Here is a 26,306-nt window from a genome sequence, read left to right on the forward strand (position 1 = left end):
TTTTTTTTTTTTAGGTACGGCAACCCTTGGTTGACCTCACAGATTGCAAGGACCTTGTCAGCTTACAATCCCTTATTTTTTTAAAAAAATTTTTATGCCTAAAGCATCTGGTCTTCCTAGGTGGTCTCCCATTCAAGTACTAACCAGGCCCAACCCTGCTTAGTTTCCGAGATCAGATGGGATCGGGCCTGTTCAGGGTGGCATGGCCGTAGACTCTTATTGTCTGTATTCTCAACGAGGAAGTTTCTCCCATCAGAGGTAACAGCTAGGGCTGGGCCTTGAGATGTGGCATTCCCTTTTTCCGATACATGAGGAAACTGCTGTGGGTGCAGCATGGGGGATTTGCTTTAAGCTTTCTCCTCCATTTCTTGCACTTTTATCACTCCCTTAAGTAAGCCAGAGAGATGCAAGCTGGTAGTGTTGCCTGTACCCATCAGGGGCTCTCAAGTTTTCCTGATACCAGGAGACACAGAAGAGGCTGATGTTTAGAAGTCTTCCCAGGGCCACTGAGAAGGAGAATGTATGTTTATGTGTGTATGTGAGAGTGCGTGTGTTTAAGATCAGTAGCAGGTACTGCTATTGTAGTGAGAATGACCCTAGATTTGGGTGTGGGGCTTCCGGGTATGGGACTCTTCAAAATTCTCCATAAAGTTACCCTGATTTTAGTCTCCTCTTTCATTTCTAAACACCAGATAGGGAGGCTTCTTTATCTTCTCTCAGTTTCTCAATGCCCCTTCTCCCCAGAGCCCAGCTCCCTGAAACAAAGCTCATGGCTCTCTCATCTGGGAGTCAGGAACAAGAAGCAATGGGCCTGAGACAGCTGAGGCAGCCGTGACTGGGAGCCTGGAGCCGGTCTTTAGATGAGGTGCCAGCTTCTCCAGGGTCCTCCCACAGAGGATGAAAAAGGGCACTGCTGACTTCCCCATATTCTTTCTTCGATGCAGAAAAGTTAATACTCTCACTTGACTTCACTATCCCCTACATCCAGTCATTCCCATCCAGTAAGAGAAAAGGACACCCATCAACCTTAAAAAAATCAGAAAACACCACCCATTTCAATTTGTACTTCACATTGTTCCATTAAAGCTAACTTAACCATATTAAGCCCCAAACAGTACCAGTTGACATTCTTCTCTCTGGAACTTTCAAAGACCCAACTGTTATCCAACACAACAGTAAAAACTGATAACCCTGGGTTCACTATGTTATCCCTCCTCGCTCTCAGGAGTGATGAGCCAGGGGAAAATGGTAACTCTCCAGATCATGAGGATTTTGAAAGAGGCCTCACCTCTAGAGTTTCTTCTTGGGAATTGTACCTCGGGCAAAGCTTCAGGAGGCTGGAGGTTCCGTCAAGAACTTCACAGAGCTCCTTCAGGAACACTCCGCAGAATGGAACCACCTTGCAGCCAGGGATGTGCAGAGCCCGCGTCACCACCTTCCTGTACTCACAGGATGACTCATGCTGAGCCATGGCATCCTTCAGGCTCCGCATGGTCTCCAGGTCGCACTGGTCCATAAACTGCCACATCTTCAAAACTTTTCTTGACCTATTGCAAGTAAATGACATTTTTTTTTTTTCAGAATGAAGAAGAAATAATAGCTTAAATTGCATACAAATTCATTCTTTTTGCCTATTTATGTTTTAATATTTATTATGGATCCATATCTCCACCTACTTCCCCAAATGATGTGGCTGTTACTTTTTTAATTGAAACACAAAATTAAATAAGACAGATACAAACAAAAACACATGTGGATAGAGTTCGTTTTGGAAGGTGGGCACTGAACTTAGGTTTGAGCCTTTCTGGTAGCTATAGCCAAAAGGGAAAGCTAATGCACCACATGCTTTGTACAAATATTTATGGAGTCTTGCCTGCAGAAAATGTGGTCCATTCACTCCTCTTGATCTTTTAAATGTTATCCTTGGATTAGACTAGTTCCTCAGTGATACAAGTGAAACCTGTTTTGATCTCTTTTGTAAAACTGCTTTTATTGAATCCAGCTTTGACACAAGCCGCTGGGACATCCAAAGGGACATTATCCCAAAGTATTATTTGCATACTTCAGGATTCTAAACCAGACTTTCCTATTTTGAAATTGTTGCTGAAAACAAGAGGTGGCATTGTACCCACCTTCTAAAAAGAGGTACCAGGCTGTCAAAAGGGGTACCCAAACTGCTCCCTCTGCCAGCCCCCACACAGGAACTGGATCTGAGCAGCCAGATCAGGAATATTTCAGCCAGAGAGTTGTCAGAGTGCTATATATGGAAGGGAGGAAATCACCCCAAGTTCAGGGGGCTTGAAGTGAGGTGGACCTGTGTCCTGGGCAGTGTGTTGGTCACATAGACTGGTGTGACTCTTGCCTGGAAAGTCTAGAGATGAGAGGATGCCTGGGGCTGCCCGATGTCAGGGTGAGGGAGAAGGTTCCAATGGGTGTGTCTTACATTTGCAGAGTCTGGGAAGGCAAAGCACTGAGTGTTTCCTGTGAGTCAGGGGTGGACGCTGCGATAGGCAGTTGGACCTAAGCTATCCTGAAAGGCCTGCCTGCCAAATGAGGTGACAAAACTGGAAAGAGTCTAGGAGGGCGGGTTGTCCAGAGCTGGATCCGGGGGATCGAGGGCATTGCCATTTGCCAGGTAATAGTGCGGTGGGAAGTACTTAGGATAGGGAATGTAGGGAGTAAGGGGGAGTAACAAGGAAGGAATCTTAAAAGCACCCCATAATGGTTCTCTGTGGGAGCAATGAGGCCACATTACAACAGTACCAGTCACGTAAGACTTTTGTTCCCTCTATCCTTCCTACTTTATCCTTTCTTCTCCTGCCCACTTTTACTGCAGGGACCCTGAACTGAAGGGAGAAGGAGAGAAAAAATAAACCATATCTTCCCACCCCAGTGCAGGTTTCTGAGACTGGCTGGGTTGTGGAATGTGGAGAGAGGGTAAAGCTTTAAATTGAATGAGAGGTTGTAATTTTGTTTTATATCAGACTGGGTTAAAAATCATTATGTAATGTATAAGATATCCAAAAGACATAAAGAAGCACAACATAATAAATATCATGAACCAACCTCTCGGTTAAAAAAATAAAACAATAGCAATATGGTTGAGGCCCCAGTGGATTCCTCCATGAACGCATACTTCCCTCTTCCTTGCTAAAGGGGACCACAGCTGTGACTTTGGTGATCTTGTTCCCTTTCAGTTCTTTATACAGTCCCAATGTGTATGTATCACTAAGTAGTTTGTAGAACTGTATGTTTGTAAACTGTATATAAATGGTGTCATGTGGTAGTAGTCTTAGCAATGTCTTTTTTTTTTTTTATGTTTCTGAGATTCATTCACACTCATGAGTGTAAGAGAATGAGAAAGCTTATTAACCACACAAATGACTGGGAAAGCTACAGGCTCTCCCAAAGTATAATCCAGAGCTGAGGGAGGGAGGGCCAAGTAGGTAGGTCTGGAACATAGTGAGGTCAGAAAAAAAAAACAACTGTTTCCTGATTTCATCCCACTACGTCCAGCTAGTTCTACAATTGGTTTCTTCTAAGCCCTTGAGCTATCTTGATGTCATTAAATTACCTATAAACTGGTGAGAATCCTTTTTGGACATGAAAAAGAGGTATAAATAAACAAAGTGAATAAATGAATGAAACATGGTTCTCATTATTTAATCATCCTTCTTTCCATGAGTAATGGAGTAGTCATGGTACATTTGGGGCCAAAAGACAAACCTCAGCAATGATCAATGATTTTTTATTAGATTGAGAATTGATACTCTTTAAAAACTTTTATTTCTTTTTATGTTTATAAAGGTAATAGATGCTCAGTGTACAAAATCTGGAAAATACCAAAATATAGAAAATCTACATGCAGTTCTACCATCCACAGACAACATCAGGTATATCCCCTTTCAGTATTTATTCTATTTGTATCTGTGCGGTATAAATATTTTACAAATTGTGTTGTATGAATATTGCTGAGGTTAGTAAGTATGGATAGCTTGGTTCCCAGATATTTTTATACATTATATGTTACTTGTTTTCCAACGATATTAAAATTTTTTCATAAACATCATTTTTGATAGCTAAATAATATTCCATTACATGATGTATCATATATTTCCTTTATTTTTCTACTGCTGTTCATTTGGGTTATTCTAAATTGACACCATGATTAAGTAAATATCATTATAGTAAATCTTTGTAGTTCTAATTGTTTCCTTAAAACTGCTGAGAATGTCGTTGAGGAAGCAAAATATACAATATCCATTGAAAACCAAAGTCATTTAACAATAAGATTGCTCTCATCTAATTGCTTTAAAAATGCCCTTTAGTTATCTTGATGTAGTTAAATTACTTATAATCTAAATATTTTCAAGCCTGAAAGTACGCGTACAAGCTCTGCCTCCAAAATCATTTTATCATAAGAACATCTAGCAACTTATCTCCTGTATGTATTTTTCCAGCAAAAGAGTTATTAAACCTGGTACTTTTACCTTTTCTTTTTTTTTTTTTTGTAAAGATCAGTTCAGTTTTAAGCCAAATAAAGGAGCATGAAACACAGTGGCAGTTTGGCAGTTGGTCTGGGATGTAAGACAAAAACACACAGGAATTAGTGGTGTGGTTTAGCCTGGTTTGAGGTTATTCTTTGTAGAAGAGAGAATCACCTGGCTGTATGGTGCTCTTGGATTTTGAAATCAACTAAGTTGCATCTGAAAGTCACATTCACTCAAGGCCTCCATTGGTCATTCTGAGGTCATTCTCATGTCAAAAGAATCTCTAATAGATGGTATGTGGCTGTCAGTCTCCAAAATGGCCTTCAATGACCCACACTTCCCGGTGCAGTGTAGTTCCGCCCACGATGAACTAGTGCTGTTGCTAGGTGACCAGTGCAATATGACAGCAGAAACAGTGTGTGACTTCTGAGACTAGGACATAAAAGGCATAACAGCTTCTACCTTGCTCTTTTGGATCATTCACTTTGGAAGGAGCCTGCCATCATGCTGTGAGGACAGTGATGTCCAGAAGAAAGTGAAGTCCCCGGCCCAAAGCCAGCACCAACTTGCCAGTCAAACACAGAAGGATCAGCATCATTATAATAGAACTATTTTATCATAATATGATAACTTTTTAAAAAAGAAAAGTAATAGTTTTTTTTTTTGGTAGAAAATCTATCACAAAGAGAACTAAATCATCTGGATATAGCCTTCTCTTCTTCCAGTATTTTTTCTCTTTTCCTTTTTTAGAGCCATGTCCAGTATATTTGCATAACCACTTTGAATGACAATGACAGGACCATTTGAGTTTATTCTTAGTTAAGAAAGTTCAAAAGAACAAAGGAATTTCCAACTCTGAGAATTTTCTTCTGTTCCCCAACCCTGAATCCCTATGTATGGACCTGGGGAATCAATGAAAAATCTCAATAATGTTATGAAGCAAGATCTATTTATAGTATAACCCTCACTGGGAAGGTGAAAAGACAACAATAACAACAATAACAGTTCTGTTTATGGTGCCTTACTACATGCCAGATATACCTGCTAAACACTTTATATTATTTCACTAAATCCTACATAAAGAGGTAGGTGATTTTTATTAGTACTCTCATTTTACACATGAGGGAATTGAGGCTCAGAGAGGTCAAGTAACTTATCTAGATCACACGTTTATTCCGTGGGGGAGCCAAGATTTGATTCCCTGTTATTCTAACTTGACAACTAACTCTCCATTTCCTTATACCACACTGCATCCCACAGGAGTGAGGGGCAGCTACTTTACGCTGGCTAATTAAGGCTGAAAGGGAATAAGGCAGGCGGCTTTATTGACAGAACAGTGATCTGACTTGATAAAGAAGACATAAGAGCAAAATACCATAGAGGTTAAGGGCATAGGCTCTGAAATCAAGGCTACCTGCATTCACATCCCAGACATACCAGGTGACCTTAGATGAATGACTTAATTTCTAACCAATTGCCTAGTTTGGGTAAATCAATTCAGTGCCATTCAAATGGTAAGAGGAAACCGTGTCCAGATAACCATATCCCCACTGCACATACCTGAGGCCGGCCAAGAACTCCATGACGGTGTTGTAGTTTCCCATATTCCAGCAGCATTTGGCCACATGCACCAAATACGAGAAGACTTCCCGCTTCTCTTCCATGGAACCCGCCGTGAGGATCAGCCACGTTACCCAGGAGCTCACCTGGAAAATGCATAGGGGAGCATCCACTGAAGCTAGGTCCTAGAAGCTTGAAAATTTTTTTTCCACAAGAAAACTGTTTTTCTTTTTTAAAAAATCAGTTTAGTATTAGAAAATGAAGGACCCAGATGAGAGATTAAGGTGATACTCGAGCTCCATCGATACTTTGCTATGGGATTCTGGGAAAATTACTTAACCTCTCTGTGTTCTTCATTTTCATATTTAAATAAGGAGGCTGAAGGTAATTCATAAAATTTTCTTGATTTATAAAATTCTATGAGACTATAAAAAAGAAAGCCTAAGGATAATACTGATTTAAATATATTTGACTGATGGACAGAAAGATTAAATGCAATCAGTGTACTTAGCCCAAAAGTGAAAGACACTTATCAAGTAGTAAAATACATATCAAATGAAAAAATACAAAAAAATACATAATTTTGAACTATCTTTTGCAAATGAATTATCTATTATGCTCCTCAAATGACTAAACAATAAGAAGAAGAACAAATATACAACACTTACTATAAGCCAGGAACTTCTAAGCACTTTATGTATGTTAACTTTTTATCTTTTACAACAATCCTGAGTCAGGGACTATTATTATCCTCATTTTATGGAGGAGAAAACTGAGAGACAGAGAGACTTGCTTAAGGTCCCCAACCAAAAGAAAGCAAAGCCTGAATTTGAATTTAGGTGTGTTCTTCAGAGGTGGCACTATTAACCACTTACTAAATGACTAATGTGTATATATGAACTCTAATGTTCTCCAGCTCTGGGTTTAAATTTATTCTAATGTGATTTGTTTTTTCTATTACATAGACTGGAGTATTATATCTAATAATCCAATACTAAGATCCCCTTTACAATATGCAGTCTCAAACCCTCTGCTTAATTTCTAAGATTATTTTGCTGTTACCTATACATTTGGTGCTTGGACACTAATGTTCACTTAAGTTACTTTCTCCATCATGGCTAATGTCTGAGCTGATAAGCTCAGCTGTTAAGAAACCAAAACTTTAGTCTTATCCCTACATGGCCCATTAGCTGCATTTGGTTCAGCAACATCACTGAAACCTGGGGAGCAACTCATTTCCCTGGCCTGAGTGACACTGAGGACTGAAGATAGAGTTCATGGTGATCTACAACAACTGCAGGAAAAAAATAGAGTTCAAGGTCCATAGCATACTGCCATAAAGTGACGGGAATGAATGGCGTTTAGTGCCGGCAGCAACCACAGAGGACAGCCCAACCCCATTTTCCAGATCTGGAATATAGGGCTCATGGGAGAAGTGACTTTCTGAGGTCACAATTCTTATTGATGTCAAAACCAGGACTCCCAGTCTGGTACCCTTTCATCTGATGAAGAGTGACAGTTTCTTCAAACTTGGCATTAGTTAGGTCCTTCTAAGTACTTACTAAGAGCTAAATATTTGAGGACTGAGCTGGAATAAAGGAGAAGATACCTAGAAAACTATCAAAAGATGGTTAAAGAAACAAACAACAAAAAAAAACAAAACAGAAGAGACTGATGCTAAACACCTCTTTCCTCTCCCTACACAGGAACAAACAGGGACTGGTATCAGCCAAGAGCTCTGCAGTAATAACCTATCTCTTCCCTTACGAAATAGGCTGAAGCAAAAGTGTGTTGGGCCACTGGCCACCCCAGGGCCCAGTGGGCTCCGACCATGCATCTCTGCTCTCTATCTGCCCTGGACTTCTCGGCCCTCATGCAACATCAGGAGAACTGATCTGGAGTCAGACCCCTAGGACGAGCCCTGGTCCAGATCAAAGAATTCAGAGCCTCTTGGGCACCATTGTTCCAATTGCCTGGGACTGCTTGGAGCACAGAGGAATCCGCTGGGATTTGCAGAGCCGGCTCTGACCCTACAGCTATAAGCAAGCCTGTGCTCACGGTCTCAATGCCTTAGCTCTTCACCCGCTTACCCAGTTAATAGTCACCTTCATGAAACCCTGGCTCTCTAGAACAAGAAATTATTTTTCCAATAGAGACTGAGTGTCCTTGGTGCTTCCATTTCATTCTTCCTTTAGTGTAATTTGCTTTTGATGAGCCGTATCTTGCTGTGGGAAATCACCAGCAAACACTTAGAATCATAAAATTATCAACTTTGAGCTAGAAATTCAAACCTATCTCCTTAAAAATAAAAATGAAATCCTGGAAAGTTAAAATAATTCCTCAAACACCCAATACATTAGTTTTTGAGGTGTCTGGCTATATCTTCTGTGGCTTTAGTTCCTTTTTTTGTTGGAACTTATGGCAAATCAGTTTCTCTGAAAGTTATGGTTCTTTCCAGCTATTCTGGTACCACAGTGACTTATTAGTCCAGTGGCCTGAAAGGGTTACCCTATCTTCCCCTGGAGAGGCCTGATTCACAGAGCAGGCGCAGACCATTTCATGGTTTGTGCCTCAATCCTGATCATGCATCCAGATTTATTTCCTATCAGTCAAATCATTTTCCATATACTTTCCCACAATGCTAGGAAAAAAATAGCGATACTGTATTTCACATGGAAACCTAATTTAAACCAACTGTTCCATCTACGAGTGTGAGTCCCCAGGGCCTGGTTGTTGAGATTATGTAAGCACAGTTATCATAAACACCCCCTTCCCCCTACATCTGTTTACAGACTTCAGGGACAATTCTTATTGCAACCTAATGTATTCATAATTTCACAGGCATTCACTGATGGGAGTATCACCACTAATTATGAAAAATAAATGACACAGAAAGGAAATAAAGATTCTGCGACAACTGTAAAATGTTGCCCAAAGCATAAATGGTGGTCACGTTTACTAAGTGGAAAATACGATGTGTTGCCAATCCAGAAATATTTCCAGGGCATAAATCACACAGAAAAACACAAGAACTGTGTACATATGAAGTACTATGCCTCAAGCATGGGGAGCATCCCTAGAGTAGAAAGGTGTTAAACGTGGCAGATTATTTTGCCTGATTTTAATGGTCAGCACAGAATAAAGAAAGAGTCTGACATCCAGCCCAGATCTGTGCAAGTTCCTCCCTGAGGCTCTGTGTTACCTTGACGACTCTGACCCCTAGGTACATGATGCCCACAACTCCTCCATAGTGGCTCCTTTCCAGATGTTTATTTTCTTCCTTCTCTTGCCTTTCTCAGTACTCCTAGGCCTAACTAAGCAGAACAATTTGCTCTCTCTTCTCACATCAAATACCTTATTGCCACCGCACAAGCTCGGTTTGGAAGGAATGTTCTTGCTCCATTCAAAATGACCTTTCCCTGGTCCACCATGTCCTTTGTAAAGCCGAATCTTCGCCTTGGCCCACCACGCCTTGCCTGTTCTCCAGCCTCACCTCAGCTCTCTCCCACATCCTGCTTTTAGGGAGGTGACCATGGCTTTTTCCCATCTCAAGGATCTTGTACTGGTTGTTCCTTCTGCAAGAAGGTTGCCCGCCCCCCCGACCTCCACTGTTGATTTAGCTAACGTCTACTTATCTTTAGGCAGAAATGTCCTTAGACCCTGCAGTCAGGATCCCTGCCCCGAACCCTATGCTTTAGAAGGCCCACACCACCACATCCAGCTGTGCCCCTCTCCATACAGAAGCCTGTGGGGTGGAAGGTACATGTCTGCCCACTGGCTATGTACCCACTTTCATATTGTTCACCCCTGTAAACCTAGGACTCCTGCATTCCCTGTCCAAACAACCGAGGCCCACTTCTGGGCCTGCAAGGGCCTTTTACCTGGACCAGTCCTCCTTGAGGGTAGATCATAACCCTGGGCTTGAAGGCTGGCCAAAGGGCTGTGGGAAGTGGTGGTGTGTGAACCAAGTTTGAACTTGAGGCCTAAGGTGTCCACACACAGGCACATGAGCCAGGACAGTAAGAGAAGGTGGACAGGCCACAGACTGGGGCCTCCTTTGTACTTTGTCCTGGGTTTATAGGTAAAGTCAGGGGCAGGGCGGCCTTCAGGAATTTGATGAAAACATCACTTTCTTGAGGAGGCCTGCTCTGCCTTTCCACCTGGGCAGGGTCTATGTTGGGCCCCCATGTCTCCTTGACCCCTGCTCAGTCAACACTGTATTCCCCAAAAGGCAGATATTATGTCTGCTCTGCTCACCAGAAACGATGCCCACTACAAAACTGCTTAATAAGAACTGGCGAATAAGTAGACATGGCCTCTTCTAGAAAGGCTTTTCTAATGACCTAGTACTTCACATTCAACTTCGTATTTTTCTCTGACTTAATGTTGGACTTTGAGTTCAAAGTTATGTCTGCACTTGGTTTCTGACCATTGCATGGATGTGCATTTGGTTTATTTTTATTATATTTGTGTGTCTGACTCTTTCACATGGGCCCGTTCTGTCTTCCCTACCAGACCTTAAGCCCTCAAGGACAGAGACTGTGTTTCCCACATCTCCAGTGTGGGGATGCTCGCTGCGTCTGACCAACAGGCAGGCCACCCGGAGTCCCAGGAGGCCATGGGCAGAGAGGATTCTCAGCCTCCAAATGGTCAGGGATTCTATTTGGGAAAAGGCCTGCTGTTCCCAGGTCCAGAAAAAGGAGACATATGACTTTGTGCCAAAAAGTTTTTTTGGTTATGCTGAGCAGAAGTTTTCATAGAAAGATGATCCTTTGTAATGGGTATCTGGTTATCCTAACTACAAAGGCCTGGCTCAAATGGTGGAATCTAAAGAAGACAATGACAGTCTAGACAAAGTTACTCTCAAGTTGTTTATGTGCAGCGTATATACATGCCCTCCGTGGGGCTTTAGCAAAACAACCCTTGAACTAAAGCATGTAGCCATGTACATGGATACCACACATGGACAGACTGCCCGTCCCTCCCACACCCACCTCCGTCCCTGTCACATCTGCCTAGGCAGCAGTCTTCCAAATGTGGAGCACTGAATGCTTCAGAATCTCTGGTGGTGGTGGTAGAGTGTTTGTCCAAATGCAGAGTCCAAGGTCTCACTCAGACCTAGAAACCAGACTCTCTAAGAGCAGAGCCCAGGAATCATATTTCTTATGCATACTTAGGTTGAGAACTCTCCCAGGGGTTCAGCGTCCCTTTCTGCACCCCTAAAATTGAGTCAGAGCTCAAGCAACATTTCTGTCCAATACTGTAAATCGCCACCTGTCACTATACCTGAGCCTGGGACCATGGCTCATTTGGAACCAAGAAGGAGAAGCCAGGGGGAGGCAGCGCAGCACAGCACAGCACAGCACAGCACAGCACAGCAGCACAGCACAGCACAGCACAGCACAGCATAGCACAGCAACGGAGAACGTGGGCACTGGGGTTGAGTGGACCCGTGTTTAAATCTCAGTTCCACTGTTTCCTTGTGAAGTTCCCTGAGGCAAGCCACCAAATCTGTCAGCCTCAATTCCCTTTTCAGTAAAATGGGAACAATATTTACCTCATAATATTATTGTGAGGGTGAAACTGCAGGTTGTTATCTAAAGATCTCACTCAGCACGATGCGTAGTGTATAGTTAAGGGCTCAATAAGCGTTTACTACTGTGACCTGTTACTGCTGTTGTTTTTGCCTGAGTTGTAGAGAAGCTGAATTCTAGGAAACAGAACACAGAAACCCAGAAGAAAGAAACCTGTAAGTCCCACTTCCTAACTACAAGGAAGGAAGTAGTCCAAGGCTGGACCAGGAGGAATCTGTGTTGCCTTGAGAAGGTCTGTGCCCCGAGCACAAGCCTTTCCTAATAGAAGAGTAACTTGCATATTTCTTCTTCCCTGAAGACTTCCCCGACTCTTCATTAGGAATAAAACAATCACTTTTTTTCTATTTAAATTGCCCAATCCCATGTACATACATATACATATTTATATGTATGTACATGTAGGTATATTTCTACTAACTTGTCGGAGAACAATCTCCCCGACCTGTAGGCTCCTGAATGGCAGAGCCCATGCCTTATTTATGTCAGGTCTCAGTACTCAGGATGCAGTGGCCAGGAAGTTACACATGCCCAGGCATCCTCTTTGACATGAAGCAGGTGCAGAAGAATCTTTTGAACTCCTTGTCCAGTATGGCATGGTTCCACTGATGATTCATTTTTTAGGAGGGGCAGAGAGGGGAAAAAGGAGGCATCTAAAGGTAGCTTCTAGAGAAGCTCTAAAGACATCTTGGATTATACTCCTCCCCTGCCCCTCAAATTATCTCATAATTGTCTACAGAACAAACACATCTTCAGTATTAATTTTTTGTGTTGCCCACTACTCTCCTACCACATTTCATGTCATTTTTTTCTTCCTCATCTATTCCTATCTCTATGGTATTGCTCAATCCGTTTCCTTACATTGTGAATACATAGGAGATTTTGTTATTTGTTTTGCTTTGGCTGCTGTCTAACATCTCTTGGTAGAGTCACCCTTTCTCCATCTTAATCTATTACAGATTACACGCGGCTGCTCCTCCCCTGCTCCTTCACGCCTGGCCTCAATAATTTGTTCAGAGATGGGTATATGACCCAAGGCAGGCCAACCAGCATCCTCCCTGAGCCTTTTCCTGACACTATCAGGAGAAGAGACACAATTTTTTTGTTGGAATCATAAACTGTAAAGATATGAACCTGGAATTACCAAAACCTGCCTCTGCCATAATATCAGGAGTGCCTGCCCGAGAATGAAGCCAACACAAAAGAAAGATGAAAATGGATTCCTGAGGACATTGGTCAGATTCCTAGATCCAGCCAGACTTGAAGCCCTGTGAAGATTCCATATACAGAAACCAAAAAATTCCCTTATTTTGTTTAGCATAGTTGAGTTGAATTGCTGTTAACATGAAACTAGAAGAAAAGAAGGCTTGATGAATATATCTGAGGACACTCCTTCCTGTAACAAACACATTGAGTATCTACTATGTACCACGTACCATGCTGGAAACAAGAAAGACAAGGTATCTGCCTTTGGAGAGCTTGGAGCCTTATGGGAGAAAATAACATAATTAAATAGTAGTATGGTTGATATTATGATGGTTAAGCACAAGGCCAACTTTACCCATTTATACGCTACCGTCTTTGAAAGTCCAGTCTTTCTATTGCTCCTTGGTCCCAGTTGCCCTCCCAAAGCATTTTATTTATATCTCTATAACAGTGCTTGTTCTTTCCACAAACAATTACTGCTTGCCTGCGAATTTGCTAGGAACTATGCTAGGCATGGGAGCAGGGGGGACTGGAGCAAGTATAGGAAATGTTACATAGCATGTTCTGCCTTGCAATTAAGTCAGTTGTATATATGGTTGCCTTCTTTAAATTGTCAACTCCTTGAGGATAGAGAACATATTATTCTGGCCATCTATTGGCATTTTTATTGTTTGCAGAATGTCTTCCCTGTAGTTTGTAGTTTATTCTCAACTTCTTCTACTAAAAACTCCCTAAAACTTAGAAATTAGATTCTAAATTTACTAGATTTACTGTTTTTTAAAAATAATGTTCATTTTGGTTCCACTTAACCAATAGTTAGTGTCATAAATTACATATAAGTATTCTCATCATGTGAACTCTAGAAGTTTTGACAAGTCCTCAATTCCGCATGATGTACTTAAACTGGCGTTTTGTATAAAGAATAAATTTATTAAAAGTTTTGAAAATGTTTTGCTGTTCCACTCTTTGTGACACTGCATTAGTTTTTTAAAACTGAGGTATAACTAACATATAACATTATATTAGTTTCAGGTGTACAACATAATACTTCCATATTTGTATATACTGTGAAATAATTATCACGATAAGTCTAGTTAACATCTGCCACCTTACATAGTTAGAAATTTTTTTTTCTTGTCATGAGGACTTTTAAGATCTGCTCTTAGCAGCTTTCAAATAGGCAATACAGCATTATTAACCATAGTCACCATGCTGTACATTACATTCCTGTGACTAATTCATTTTATAACTAGATGTTTGTAACCCCCCCGCCCCCATCCCTCTGGCAACCACCAATCTGTTCTCTGTATCTATGAGCTTAGGGTTTTGTTGTTGTTCTTATCATTTTTAAAATTCCACATATAAGTGAGACCATATAGTTGACTTTCTCTGTCTGATTTATTTCACTTAGCATAATGTCCTCGAAGTCTACCCATGTTATCATAAATGGCAAGATTTCATTCTTTTTAATGTCTATTTAATGTTTTAAAATCAACTAGGCGAAACACTTTGACTTAGATATGCAAATGCTATTTCTAGTTATACAAACTGCTGAAATGTGCCAACAGCTATGCAGGACCAACATGCTATCTTCTCTCTTAACCACACTCAGTTGAACGGATCATTCATTCTGAAACCAATTATTAAATGGTATTCAAGAGTATTTATTAGTAGTCCTAGAATAGGGTCTTTGCTATTTCATCACATTTTAACAATGTAAAGATTACATAAAAAGTCTTGATATACATGAGTTGTCAGCTCCAGACTATCCTGATCCTATTGCAGGGTCATTTATGAATCACTTTCTTTTCCTCTTTACATGATTTTAATAATACAACAGCTTCAATGTATTGGGCATGTACTTGTGAGAGGAACATTGCTTACCCCATTTAATCTTTTCAGAATTACAAGCCTGGTACTAATGCTGTTCCCATTTACGGATGAGGAAGCTGAAGTTCAGAGTAGCTATGCTACCTGGCCCAAAGTCATACAACCTGTAAACTAGCAATGAGCCAAATTAAAAACCTATGCTTTTAAACTATCATGCTTGACTTCTTTCCATTTTCTCCTATGAGCATCAGACCAAAGAGTGAATTAATTATAGCTTTTAGCCTGATCTACCAAACAAAGAAATGCCTTAGCAAAGGCTGTGAGGAGCTCAGATTGAAGATCTGAGCAGCTGAGTCACGCCCCTTTTGGGAACAGAATGTTAGCATTCTGAGAAGTCAGAGATTGCAGTGTAGGTGCGGGCTGGTTGTTTACCAACGTTCCTGTTCTGTCACCTGTGTAAAATGCCAAGTTTTCTGATTCAAAGAACAGGACAGGGTCCTCCTGAATTACAGTCTGGGAGAGGAAGGAGTGAGTGGGAGAAGGCCTGTGAGAGAGTCCATCCTTGTGCTTCACTCATGCAGACAGCTAGGTGTCCCAGGCAGAGGTTCGAGAGAGTCGGGAGATGCCCCCAGAACCTATTCCAGAAGCTGCTGCCACCACTCGAGTGGCCCAGCCTTTTTCCCTCTTCACTCCAGCTAAGTTGTAGGACCTTCAGCAAGTATATGCTCATTGATATGCTCATCGATATGCTCCTTGAGCAAATTTTGACTGAGTGCTCACCCTTAAGGAACTCTCGCTCTATTGGGCACTGCTCTGGGCTCTGGGACATGCAGTGAGCAAGGCAGGTACTGTCCCTGCCCTCCCAAGAGATGGTAGCATCTGCACCACTTAGCATGACTGGTCCCTTCCTGTCCCGACTATGCTCTGCTCCCATGGGGGCTCTCCTTTACTTCTCCTCCCTGGGGATCTTAACTGGTCAGTGCCAGGGGACACTGAGAGGACGACTCTGCTGTAGGCTGCGGTTGTTATTTTTTGATATCAGTGAAATAATAATGCTATCGAATACTCACAGAGTCTACTTAAATAGGCTTTAAGTACTTAACATGTATTCATTTACCCCTACAACTCAGTTAGGTATATGTCATTATCCCCCCATTTTATAGATGAAATGGAAGCACAGAGAGGTTTAGGCACTTGCTCAGGATCACACAGCTAGTAAGCTATGGAGGTGGGATCCCAAACCAGGCAGCCAAACCCAGAGCCCATGCTCATGAGTCAGTTCTTGAATACTGGCATTTCTTGGGCTTCTGTCCTTGGCCTTTCCTGGATCTCTTCTTATGCTGCCTCCTCTCCCTAGATGACTTCCTTCACTTTCCTGGTTTTACCTACCTTTCTGCTGCTGTCTCTGAATAGCTATCCAAGAATTAACTGGACATTTCCACCTGGAGAGCCCAAAGGCCCTGCAAGCACACCCTGATTCCAGTCCTTGACTTCTCCTTCACCTTCCATTCCCACATTCAACGGTTGCCAAGTAGCCTAGATGTCACCTCCACTAAGAAGACTTTATTGAACTCTCACATGGTTAATTAGTCCTCTGCATTTATGTAACTTTATCACTGCACTGTGACCACTTTCTCCCTGGTCCTTGCTACTGGAGTTCAAGCTCCATGAAGGCAGGCGTTGTTTTACTCACCTATTTCCCAGCACAGGGTCCAGCACAAATGGTAAGTGCTTAATAACTTCTTGTTTGGAGTCAGGCACATAGCACAGCAGCCACTGCAGCCCACTCCCTACCGGTACTGCCCTTCTCAGAAGAGGACCCAAGCACCTGAGTGCCCAGGGCATCTAGGGGCTATGGCAGGGGAATTGAGGCTGACTGAAAGGTTCCATCCATTTTCCCTAAGATAACTGAGCATCAGAGAGTGAGAGTAGTAGTGGCCTTCTCATCTGCTCTGGAATAGGCAGGGCCTATTCTGAGGTGCCCTGAGTGATGGACAGGAAATGACCTCCCTGGTAACTTAAGTCCCCTGGATGGGGAAGTCACTGGCCATAGGCCACACTGCTTGGGAAAAGGGGGAAGAGTAAAGATTGTCTTCCAGGGCCATTGAGAGGTCCAGGAGTTTCTGAGACATGCTGCAATAACTCTGGGCCCCAGGGCAGATAGATGCCTGTCATAGAAAAGTAAAAGTGAGCTCAACAAGTTACTATTTCACCTGTAGGGCCCAATGGCAAATGCTTGCCGATTGCAACGTGGATGGTGATCAGATAACAGGAGACTAACAACTAAAGCAATGTTAATGATCAAGCAGGAAGGAGAGAATAGAGGGAATAAAATGGTTTGTAAGTGTCGACATATGCTCCCTTGAAGACAAATCTGTGTGAAGAACAAGGGATAATGGTGTCCCACCAAGGTCAATTAGACTGGCCCTGCTGGACACCAGTAGATATAAGAGATCATGAAGAAGAAGAAAATTAAATCTGTTGTCTGTGCAGTACATGTGTGTGTGGGTGAGCATCTCTGAATGAAACTTTAGAGAACAAATCTGATGAAAACCAGAATTGTCTCTTTAACTTCCTTGTTCCAATGAGAATGGGGGTGGGGGAGAGGAGGGAGAACACTGGATTTGGAGCCGAAGAAATGCAAGTTTCCTGCCACTGTGTTTTTTAAAAAATTAATAATATGACCTTGAACAAGTTTCTTATCTTCCCTGAGACTCAATTTCTCACTCATAAAATGAGAATAATAAATATTCTGTATCATAAAGGGTGTGGTGACTAATAAGAGAGACAATACATGTAAAGGGCTTTACATTTATGGAGCAGGGTACATACTCAGTAAATGTCAACTAATATTGATAATTAAAAAAAAAAAAAAAGCAGCTCCTTCTTTAAGAGGCAGTCTTTGTAGAAACGATGTTGGCTTTTTCATTATAGTGCCAGCTTCTCTTAGTTTAGCAGAGGGGGACTTTCCAAGAATTCAACCCTCAGAAAAAATGAGCCTTCATTTCTTTTAAAGATGCCAGAAAGAAGAGACAGAAGGAAGATGAAAAGGGGCAGCAAAAAACTTATCAATAGAAAGTCTAAGGAAAGCTGGCAGAGAAGGGTGGGAAACAGAAGACGAAGAAGGGGGATCTGAGTGAAGGCTGTCTGAGGAAGTTGGGGCACATGGATGTGGTTTGGTGGGAGCAGAAGAGCTTAGGAAAATAGCAGTGAGTCACAAATAGGTTCTAACAGGGCACTCTCCCTGAGAACCCAGAACTCTTTGTCAAGGAAATATCAGGTACCCCAGACTGCAGTCACATTTGATGCCGAGTGAGATTAAACAACAGCATGTGACACTGACCATTTCAACATCTTTCCCGCTTTGTGAAAAGAAGGTCATTTTTTTTCTGGAGAAAGAACAGATTCCAATTTCAAATAAAAACCAACAGAGCTATACATGTAAGGTGGAAATTCTAGGATAAAACTACTTGGTGTGCCTCACCAAACACCTAATCGATAAAAATGGACAATGGGTGTCCTGTGATGACACCATGTAACTGGCTGAATGGTAACTGCTCTGGTGGAACCAAGCAAAGAACTTGAGACTGACAGCTGAGAGCATGGAAATTCGATTTGGGAAGTTAAACAACTGTGCAGTGGCCTGAGCCAGCTCTTCCAAGCTGTATCACTTGACACTTCATTTGTCTTGTTTGTTGACTGGCATGTTTATTCATGTGTGCCTATCCCTCTGCAGCTTTAGATTTCGAAATCTTGGCTGGCTGACACTTGATCTGCCAATTTTGAATAATTCTCATTCATTCTGCATATAGTATGTGCTCAATAAATATTCCAGCAGCTGTAGTTACCTTTTGCTCTGAAGACCAGATAGAGCTAGGTCAGCAATGTTTTGTGGTAATGTTTCCCTAACTGTGTTCTAGAGACATGTTCTACCAGATGTTAAGTATTTCGTGAAAAAGTATCTGCAGCCATATTAGTCTGGGAAATGCTGGGATAAATTAAGATTTGTTCACTGGCAGGATTTCTTAGAGCTTTAAATATGCTAATGCACAGGGTAAATTTCCAAGGAGCTAACATTCAGAGCTTCTCAAAGTCTTCTGATCATGTGATTTCCTCCCCATCCCCCTAAAAAAAGAACACTAACATTTAGAAAAACTCCAGAATATTGGCACCAGGTCTCTTGAAGTTCCTTTAGCTTGGAGGAGATATAGCCAGAGGCTTGTGTCCACTGGCAATTCTGGACATCTTTCTCTGCCTCTACCCAACCTGATAACGTATCCCTTCATCTCCAGAAACGGCATGGTATGAGTGGACTTTGGGAGGTAGAAATAGAAATGGCAGCATATGGTTTTATAACTGATATCAAAAATTCAGCATCAATATATTATTGGAAGAATTCTAAAACCAAGACACAAGGAAGATTTTTCTTATAACCTAAAATGAGGAGACTAAGGCACAGGTGCAACTATTATCTCAGAGCCAGGGCTGTCATGAGGAAATAGCCCAGCAGACCATCTTTTAGCCATGTGGTTCCACTACATAATGTGATAAATAATAAATCAAAGGACCTTAAAGGCAATTGGGCCCATTTCCTCTGTCTTATAGATGAAGCAACTCAAGAACCTGAGCTATTAGGTGACTTGCTCAAGGTCACCCAGCTCGTCAGTAGCAGTGTCAGGGCTGGACTGCAGGTCCCCCGACCTCAGGACATCTTACAGTCACAACCTGCTGGGCTTCCATTACCTCTGTGAAGAGGTTGTGATGTACCATTACCCTTTCCTCTCTCCGTCCATCCTCGTGTCCTCAGAGACAGGCTCACCTGGGTGAACAAGTGGCACACGCCAGGCAGGAGCTAACCTGGTCTGATGGAGATGGGGAGGAGATCTGGGAGCTGCAAGAATTGCTAATGACTCTAACTCAGGTAGCCTAAGAGATGGTGGCAGTGGGTCCTGGTTGGGCAAAACCTGAAGAACAAAAGGGAGAAGTTGGGACAATGAAAATGAGAGTGCCCCAAACGAGGGCTGCCATGTCACAGTCCTCAACAGATGGCAGACCTGCCTGCAGAGTTTCAGATATGCTGAAGCTCGAATTTTGTTCTTTCAGCTTTAGTCAGAGAGGACTCCAGCTGTGCCCTGCAGACAGGGCTACAGAAGGGAAAGGGCTCAGGGGAATGCAGATTTGGGGCAAAACTGGAGAAGGAAAATGGGAAAGAATAACAAAAGTTGATATGGTTGCTATTTATCTTCATTAGGGATTGCAGGAGAGGTCAAAGGAAGACGCAGAGAGGAGAGCGGGCCAGCAAGAAGAGCCCTCCTGAGAAAATTCCTGCCAGGATCTGTTTCCAGAAGGGAGAAAGCTGCTGTAGCAACAGAGGGCTTGGGCTGGGGACTCTGATTAACAGCTCCACGGGCACAAACCCAAGGAAAGGAGCTGCAGAAATTCAAAACTTTGGATGTGGGGAGGCTGAAGTGAGCTTCAGACCGGCAGAAGAAGGGATTTATTTTGGCGACAGGGACCATGTGGCTGGCAGGACTTTGGAGTGATTTTGCTGAATGATCTGAAGTTAAAGCCTGTTCATTTTCTTCAAGAGAGTCAGTTAAAGAAGTTTGTGGGTGCTGACAGTTTTTGAGGGTATGTTGACAGTTTTTGCAAAAGTGACAGACCTGTATGAGGTCTTGGGGGCCGGTTATTTAAAGGTTACACAGAGCTGTGGCAACATGGCCTAGGGGCCAAATGCAAGCCTTGCTTCTCCTGTAGAGGGGATGAGTTTCTACTCCAGAGGGGCAAAGACATGTTTTATATCTAACTCAAAAAACTCCTTAGAGAAATATTTACTTGAAAAGTGCTTAGGGCATAGGTGGCAGAGAGTGAAAAGTAAGAACACCATTCAAGTATTAGAAAGTGACACAAATTATACCCAAAACTCTCCCAAATCAAACCAAACCAAACCAAAACAAGATCATGGTTTTGGGATACTGACTGGACATTTTTTTTTTTCCCTAGATGCGGTGGGAAGCAGCGTGTGTTTGAAGTTAGAGATGCTGGATTCAAGTCTCAGTTCTAACATTCACTGAGTGATACTAGGCCAATTACTTAGTTTCTCTTGTATTTCTTCAATTTAAAGCAGGCTTATGAGCAACATCTACCTTACAGAATTGTAGGATTAAAGAAAATGTGAAAGTGCTTTATATACTTACAAGCACAGTAGAAAGTTTAGTTAATTTTACTAATATTAATGGGCATGTGTTTGATGATTTCCAGATATGGCATTTAGTTTTGTGAGGCACCTACATTTAATGTGGTATTTCTCTGAAATTAGAAATTATAATTTTTTATTAATGCTTTATTATGTTTCCCTCATCATTCCACTATATAGCCCCTCCCTGGCCTCTCTGCACCATGGTGGCACTGGAGAGCATCATGTCTTAGACTCGTGCAGAGAATAAGCCTATATCACATCCAGATTCACTCTTTAAATTCTATATTTTTATATTTTTCCTGTGGAAGGCGAGAAATTTGTTAAAAAGATTTTTTTTTTTATGTCCATGAAGTACTACAAATAAGTTGACAGAAGCTAGTAAGAGAGCAAAAGCAAATTTTGCTTTGAGTTGAGAGTTAAGTGTATAATATAAAACAAAGAATATCTGAAAACTAGGTATTTTCATATAAGGTTGACAAAAACATTTCTATTTCTTCTTAATTTTCTAAGTGCTGGAAAACACAGTCAAAAACTTAAATGTTTTAGCCAAATATTTTTCTGAAACAAAATTGGAGTGCATAATTTTTTTTCTTTTAACTCTAAATGAATAGACTACAGCCTTTTATCAAATATATCTAACACCTGTAGCATATAAACTCAGGCCCAGATTTCCTAAATATACTGGGCATGTTTTAGTATTTTGATGATAAAACCCAGATGTCTTGTTTTACATGCCCTGGAAGAAAAAAGACATACAACCTTACAAAGAACACTCACCATTTTAAATCTGATTAAACTTTATGCCAAACAAGGACTGGAAAGAGTATGATGTTTGTACAAACAATCTTTTAAAAAGTATTTTTCAAATCCACTTAAATGTTCTGGAAAACTCCTGAAATGTGAACAAGCAATATTTATTTATATTCCACCCCTGCATTGGAGTGTTAGTTTGGGATCATGACTTGGTGCTTCAAGTAGGAGTCATGGTGATGATTAGCTTGATTGTCCAATCTGTGTTTTGAGGCCCACATGGAAGGAACCCCGCTTTGGTCACTTATACACATGACAATATCGTTTAGAGCCTGGTGGTTCCTAAATGTGGCTTGGTATCAGAACCACTGTGAAAGTATCTTAAAAATACCCAGTTGCAGACTTCACCATTCAGACTCTGATATTACAGATATGGAGAGGGAAGCAGGAATCTTTTTACAAAGTTCTCCTGAAGTGATTCTGATAAAGTCTGGGAACCACAGATCTAGGACCCAGGCCTTTTTTTTTTTTTTTAAGTTTGTTTAAATGTGCATAGGAATCATTGGATATTTTGTTAAAACACAGCTTCTGGTTCAGTAGGTCTGATGTGTGAGTAGAGGCTGAAAGATTCTGCATCTGCAGCAAGTTCCCAAATGCTGCTACCGCCGGTCCAGGGAACCACACATTGCATTTTGTTCTTAAGTCTCTTCAGTCTCTTCCAATCTGGAATAGTTTCTCCATATTTCCCTGTTTTTCATGTCCTTCGCAGTTACAGATTGAAGGCCTTACACTCTATAGGAGGGCCTTGACCTGGGTCCTTTGGATATTTCTTCATTACCAGCTAGGTTATGATATTTTGGCAGGAATGATCCAGAACAAAGCCGTGATTGGCTTGGTGTATCACAGAAGGCACAGGATGTCAACACTTCACACCACTTTCATATGAATCTTGATCATGTGGCCAGGTTTCTGCACCATCAAGTTACCGTTTGCTCCTGATAATTGATAATTATTTTGTAGGATGATAATTCAAAAACTGCAGTGAAATCCTGTCTCCATCAAACTTCAGTCCACTTGCATTCCATTGATGACTGCCACATGAATCAATTACCGATCTCTACGATGGTTACCAAAATGGAGATTTATAATTCCACCACAGTATTGGTTGCATTCTTTGGTAAGAACAAGTTTTCCTTTTTCTTTCATTCATTCATTCATTCATTCATTCATTCATTCATTTGTTTAAATGTGCATAGACTCAAGGATTGCAATTTTTTTCACCATATTGGAATCCATCACTATTATAATGAAGCTGAAATTGTCTCAAAGTGGCTTCTGGATTCTTTTGAGCATTTCCTTACTTTCTAGCATAACAAGATGTTTCAGACTTATCTTTAATTTTCCCTGCCTTAGTTGTGGAATAGCCATTTCTCCAAGTAGCTCTTGGTTTCCTTTTAGTGGAGAATAGTATTTAGAATCCAATATCTGTGTGCTCCATGTGCTTATTGCTACTGTAATATCATTGTTTCTAGGTCCCCTAAGCACATAGAGCTGAAACACACACACACACACACACACACACACAAAACTAGTCCCATATTTATCAGTGTACATAAACTTAAAAACATAAGTTCATAATAAAATCTACATTTCCATTTTAATATGTCGTTTCTTCTTTCTAGGTTTGTGTATTTTCTAACAGTGATAAATCTGGCTTTCATATATTTATCCTAAATATATTTACTTATTTAATCAACTTAGTTATTTGCTCAAAGTAACCAATCTCCTAACAATCCAGGCCTTCTGTCCACCACATATGTTCCCCCTTCACCACCTGCATCTTTTGTGCTGCTGATTTGTCTCTGTGTGGCTCTCATATCCCTCACCCAAATGAGGCAGACTTGCCCCCAACCACTACATCCTGGGGAAGAAAGGGAAGCCTAGTCATCACTTGTAAATGGTTCAATGGTGCTTTACGTTTAAGCTTCAATGGTTAGTAAATTCATAATTGTGAAAATAAATTTGACCTTTTTTTACTGACGTTTACTAATAAAAAAGTAAACATTAAAATACTTTAAATAGTATGTGTTTGTGTGTGTATGTGTATGTGAGATAGAGGGAGGGAGGAAGGGAGGGAGGGGGAGAGAGAGAGCGTGTGCTAGTGAGCAGGCAAGCTGAACTTTAAACCTGTAAAGAAGTTTAGAGGTCACTTAGTCAAACGGTTTAAAATCTGGGGGCCTTAAGACTTTATGAGGATGCCTAGAATACAACACCAAGTAAGGAGAGCTGCTCTCAATGAAGAGAGGCTGGGTAAGGAGTGGGGTAGGGTCTCTTCAAGGAATATTCCCTGGGCTCCTCAGAACATCATTTCAACACCACTAGCCTGGTCCAACCCCTCAAACTCTAAACTAGAAAAAGGTAGGCTATACTGACCATTTTGCTATTTGCTAACAGTAATTTCAAATGTTTAGCACATAGATTTGTCCACTGTCTGCCATTGATTGATACACGACCAGGAACCACCCATGGGGCCAAGCTATATGTATCTCAGCAGATTTCAAGATTCTCACATTCCTTCTGAATCATTATGAAGGGATATCAGAAGATTGCATTACATAGGACTGGCCCGTTGGTGGCACAAATTCCAGCTGTTCACAGGAGAAACAGGATGGCCAAGGTCCCTATCTTTTAACTTATCTTCAATTATTTCAGTATGGCATTGAGGTAATAGGACATATTCCCCTACTCCCCACAATTGCAAATAGAGACATATCTACATGATAATAAAGAGAAATGACTCAACTGTCTTTCAATGGCAGAAGGATAAATATAATAATATAGAGCAATGAAAATGAACCAATCATAACTACACATATTGACATGATGCATTTCCAAAAGTGAAAGAATAAGTCAAGAAAGAATACACATAATTTGATCAAAACCTTCCAATGACTTCCCATATCCTTCTGGGTAAAAGTGAAAGCCCTTTCAACGGCCTATAAAGCTCTATGCCATCAGGTCGTCTGACCTCACCTTGTATTGCTCCCTCCATCCCTCCACAGCTTACTCCACTCCAGCGACATTGACCTTATTGTTCCTTGAATGTGCCAGGCATGGTCGCAACCCTACCCCCATCTCCACAGGGCACCTTCACTTACTGTTCCTTCTGCCTGGACTGCTTTTCCTTTAGATATCCAGATGGTTCCCCCTCGTCCTGTCTTTACTCAAACGCATGTCTCAGCGAGGCCTTCCCTTACCACCCTACTAAAGGTTCCAATAGCCGCCCCTGCTCAATAACCCTCCCCATCCCTCTTCCCTGCTTTATTTCGCCCCCTTAGCACTTATTGTGCCATATATTTTACTTATTTTAAAATCTCTCTCCATCTAACTAGAATATAATCCCTGAGGGTAAAAATTTTTGTCCATTTTTCCACTGCAGCATCTCCAGAGCCTAGGACAGTGCCTGGCACATAGCAGGTACTCAAGTAATATTTCTGAGTGAATGACTAAATGAACATATGAATGATATTCCAAGAGATATCGAGAAGCAAACAAAAGTGCTGGTTGAATGATGACAGAAGGAAGAGCTCATTTCCAATTACGCTGGACCAGAAGAGTCATTTTTGGCAGCCTGCCTCTGACGTATAACTCTAGTTGACAGATGAATCCATTTAGGAATCTGGGGGATGCATTTTGGGGCTGCTCATCCTAGAAAGGGTGTTAGGATGTTGCCCGGCTCACAACATAGTGTTTTAAAGAAGCCAGAGTACATTTGTTTCCTGGTTTAGATGGCCAACTGGCAACTGCTGGCTGTCTCTTCTTCTCTTCCGTGCTCTATTATTTAGTCATTCACAAACTTTTGTGGAGCAAATGTCTAAATGACAGGACTGTACTAGGGCTTCATGTGTATAACTTTGTTCTGTTAAACAACCTTTTCAAATTTATCTGCATGCAATTGTATTTCACCTTCATTCTCTCTCTCTTTCTCTCTCTCCTTTCCTTCTCTTTCTCTCCCCCTCACCAGGTCCTGGTTTTAATCTTTATTATTTTAAGCAATACATGTTTGTTGTAACCAGAAAACCCAACAATACAGCATTCTAAAATGAAATTCCTTATTATAATAATAAAATTCATTGGTCCTCTTGGCCGACAGATAGGTGAGAGTCCCCTGGAGAATAGAAAGGGGGTGAAAGGGAGAATTTTCACAAACTTGAACTACTTTTCTACATAAAAGGACCTGCAGGGAATCTCAATTTTCAATTGTCTGTAGCATGTCACGCTCATCAAAAGCTTGGCTGAAGCATCTGGTATTCGAGAAAAGACATCCTACAGGTCATACCAGACATTCATTCCTTAGATTTTCTAAGCTTTATCCCTGTGTCAAGTAAGGCTGCCAGCAAGCAACACACCTGGAGTAGATTATCTTAGCTGTCCACATGCATACCTTCAGAGAACTATGCTTTTAGTTATGTCTTTTTACTTGAGGATCAATATAAAATATGACCAGTGGGAGAATTTCTGCAAATATTTTTGTCCTCAAAACTGTTCCTGAAGGCTATTCATTTTCTATAGAACACATACAAAAATTCCTCCCGAGGTTTAGCTTGGATTTTTCTGACCATCTGGTATGCTTCTTTGCCTTCTTCCTTTCCTTCCTCTTCTTTTTCCTCATCTCCACAC

General features: G+C 41.4%; 1 protein-coding gene and 1 pseudogene across 2 annotated transcripts in view; both read right to left on the reverse strand.

The window, feature by feature from the left end:
• The window catches only part of PLCE1 (phospholipase C epsilon 1), a 291,378-nt gene that overhangs the window by 79,452 nt on the left and 185,620 nt on the right, over nt 1-26,306 (reverse strand). For both annotated transcript variants that reach the window (XM_025042246.1, XM_025042245.1), the window contains exons 5-6: nt 6,051-6,196; nt 1,289-1,547 (exon numbers count right to left, since the gene is read on the reverse strand). In XM_025042246.1, coding sequence (XP_024898014.1) covers nt 1,289-1,547; nt 6,051-6,196 — 405 coding nt within the window. The remainder of the gene's footprint in view (nt 1-1,288; nt 1,548-6,050; nt 6,197-26,306) is intronic.
• LOC112474216 lies at nt 96-214 on the reverse strand (annotated as a pseudogene).

The sequence above is a fragment of the Pteropus alecto genome, unplaced genomic scaffold (genome assembly GCF_000325575.1).
Source record: "Pteropus alecto unplaced genomic scaffold, ASM32557v1 scaffold88, whole genome shotgun sequence".
Classification (NCBI taxonomy): domain Eukaryota; kingdom Metazoa; phylum Chordata; class Mammalia; order Chiroptera; family Pteropodidae; genus Pteropus; species Pteropus alecto.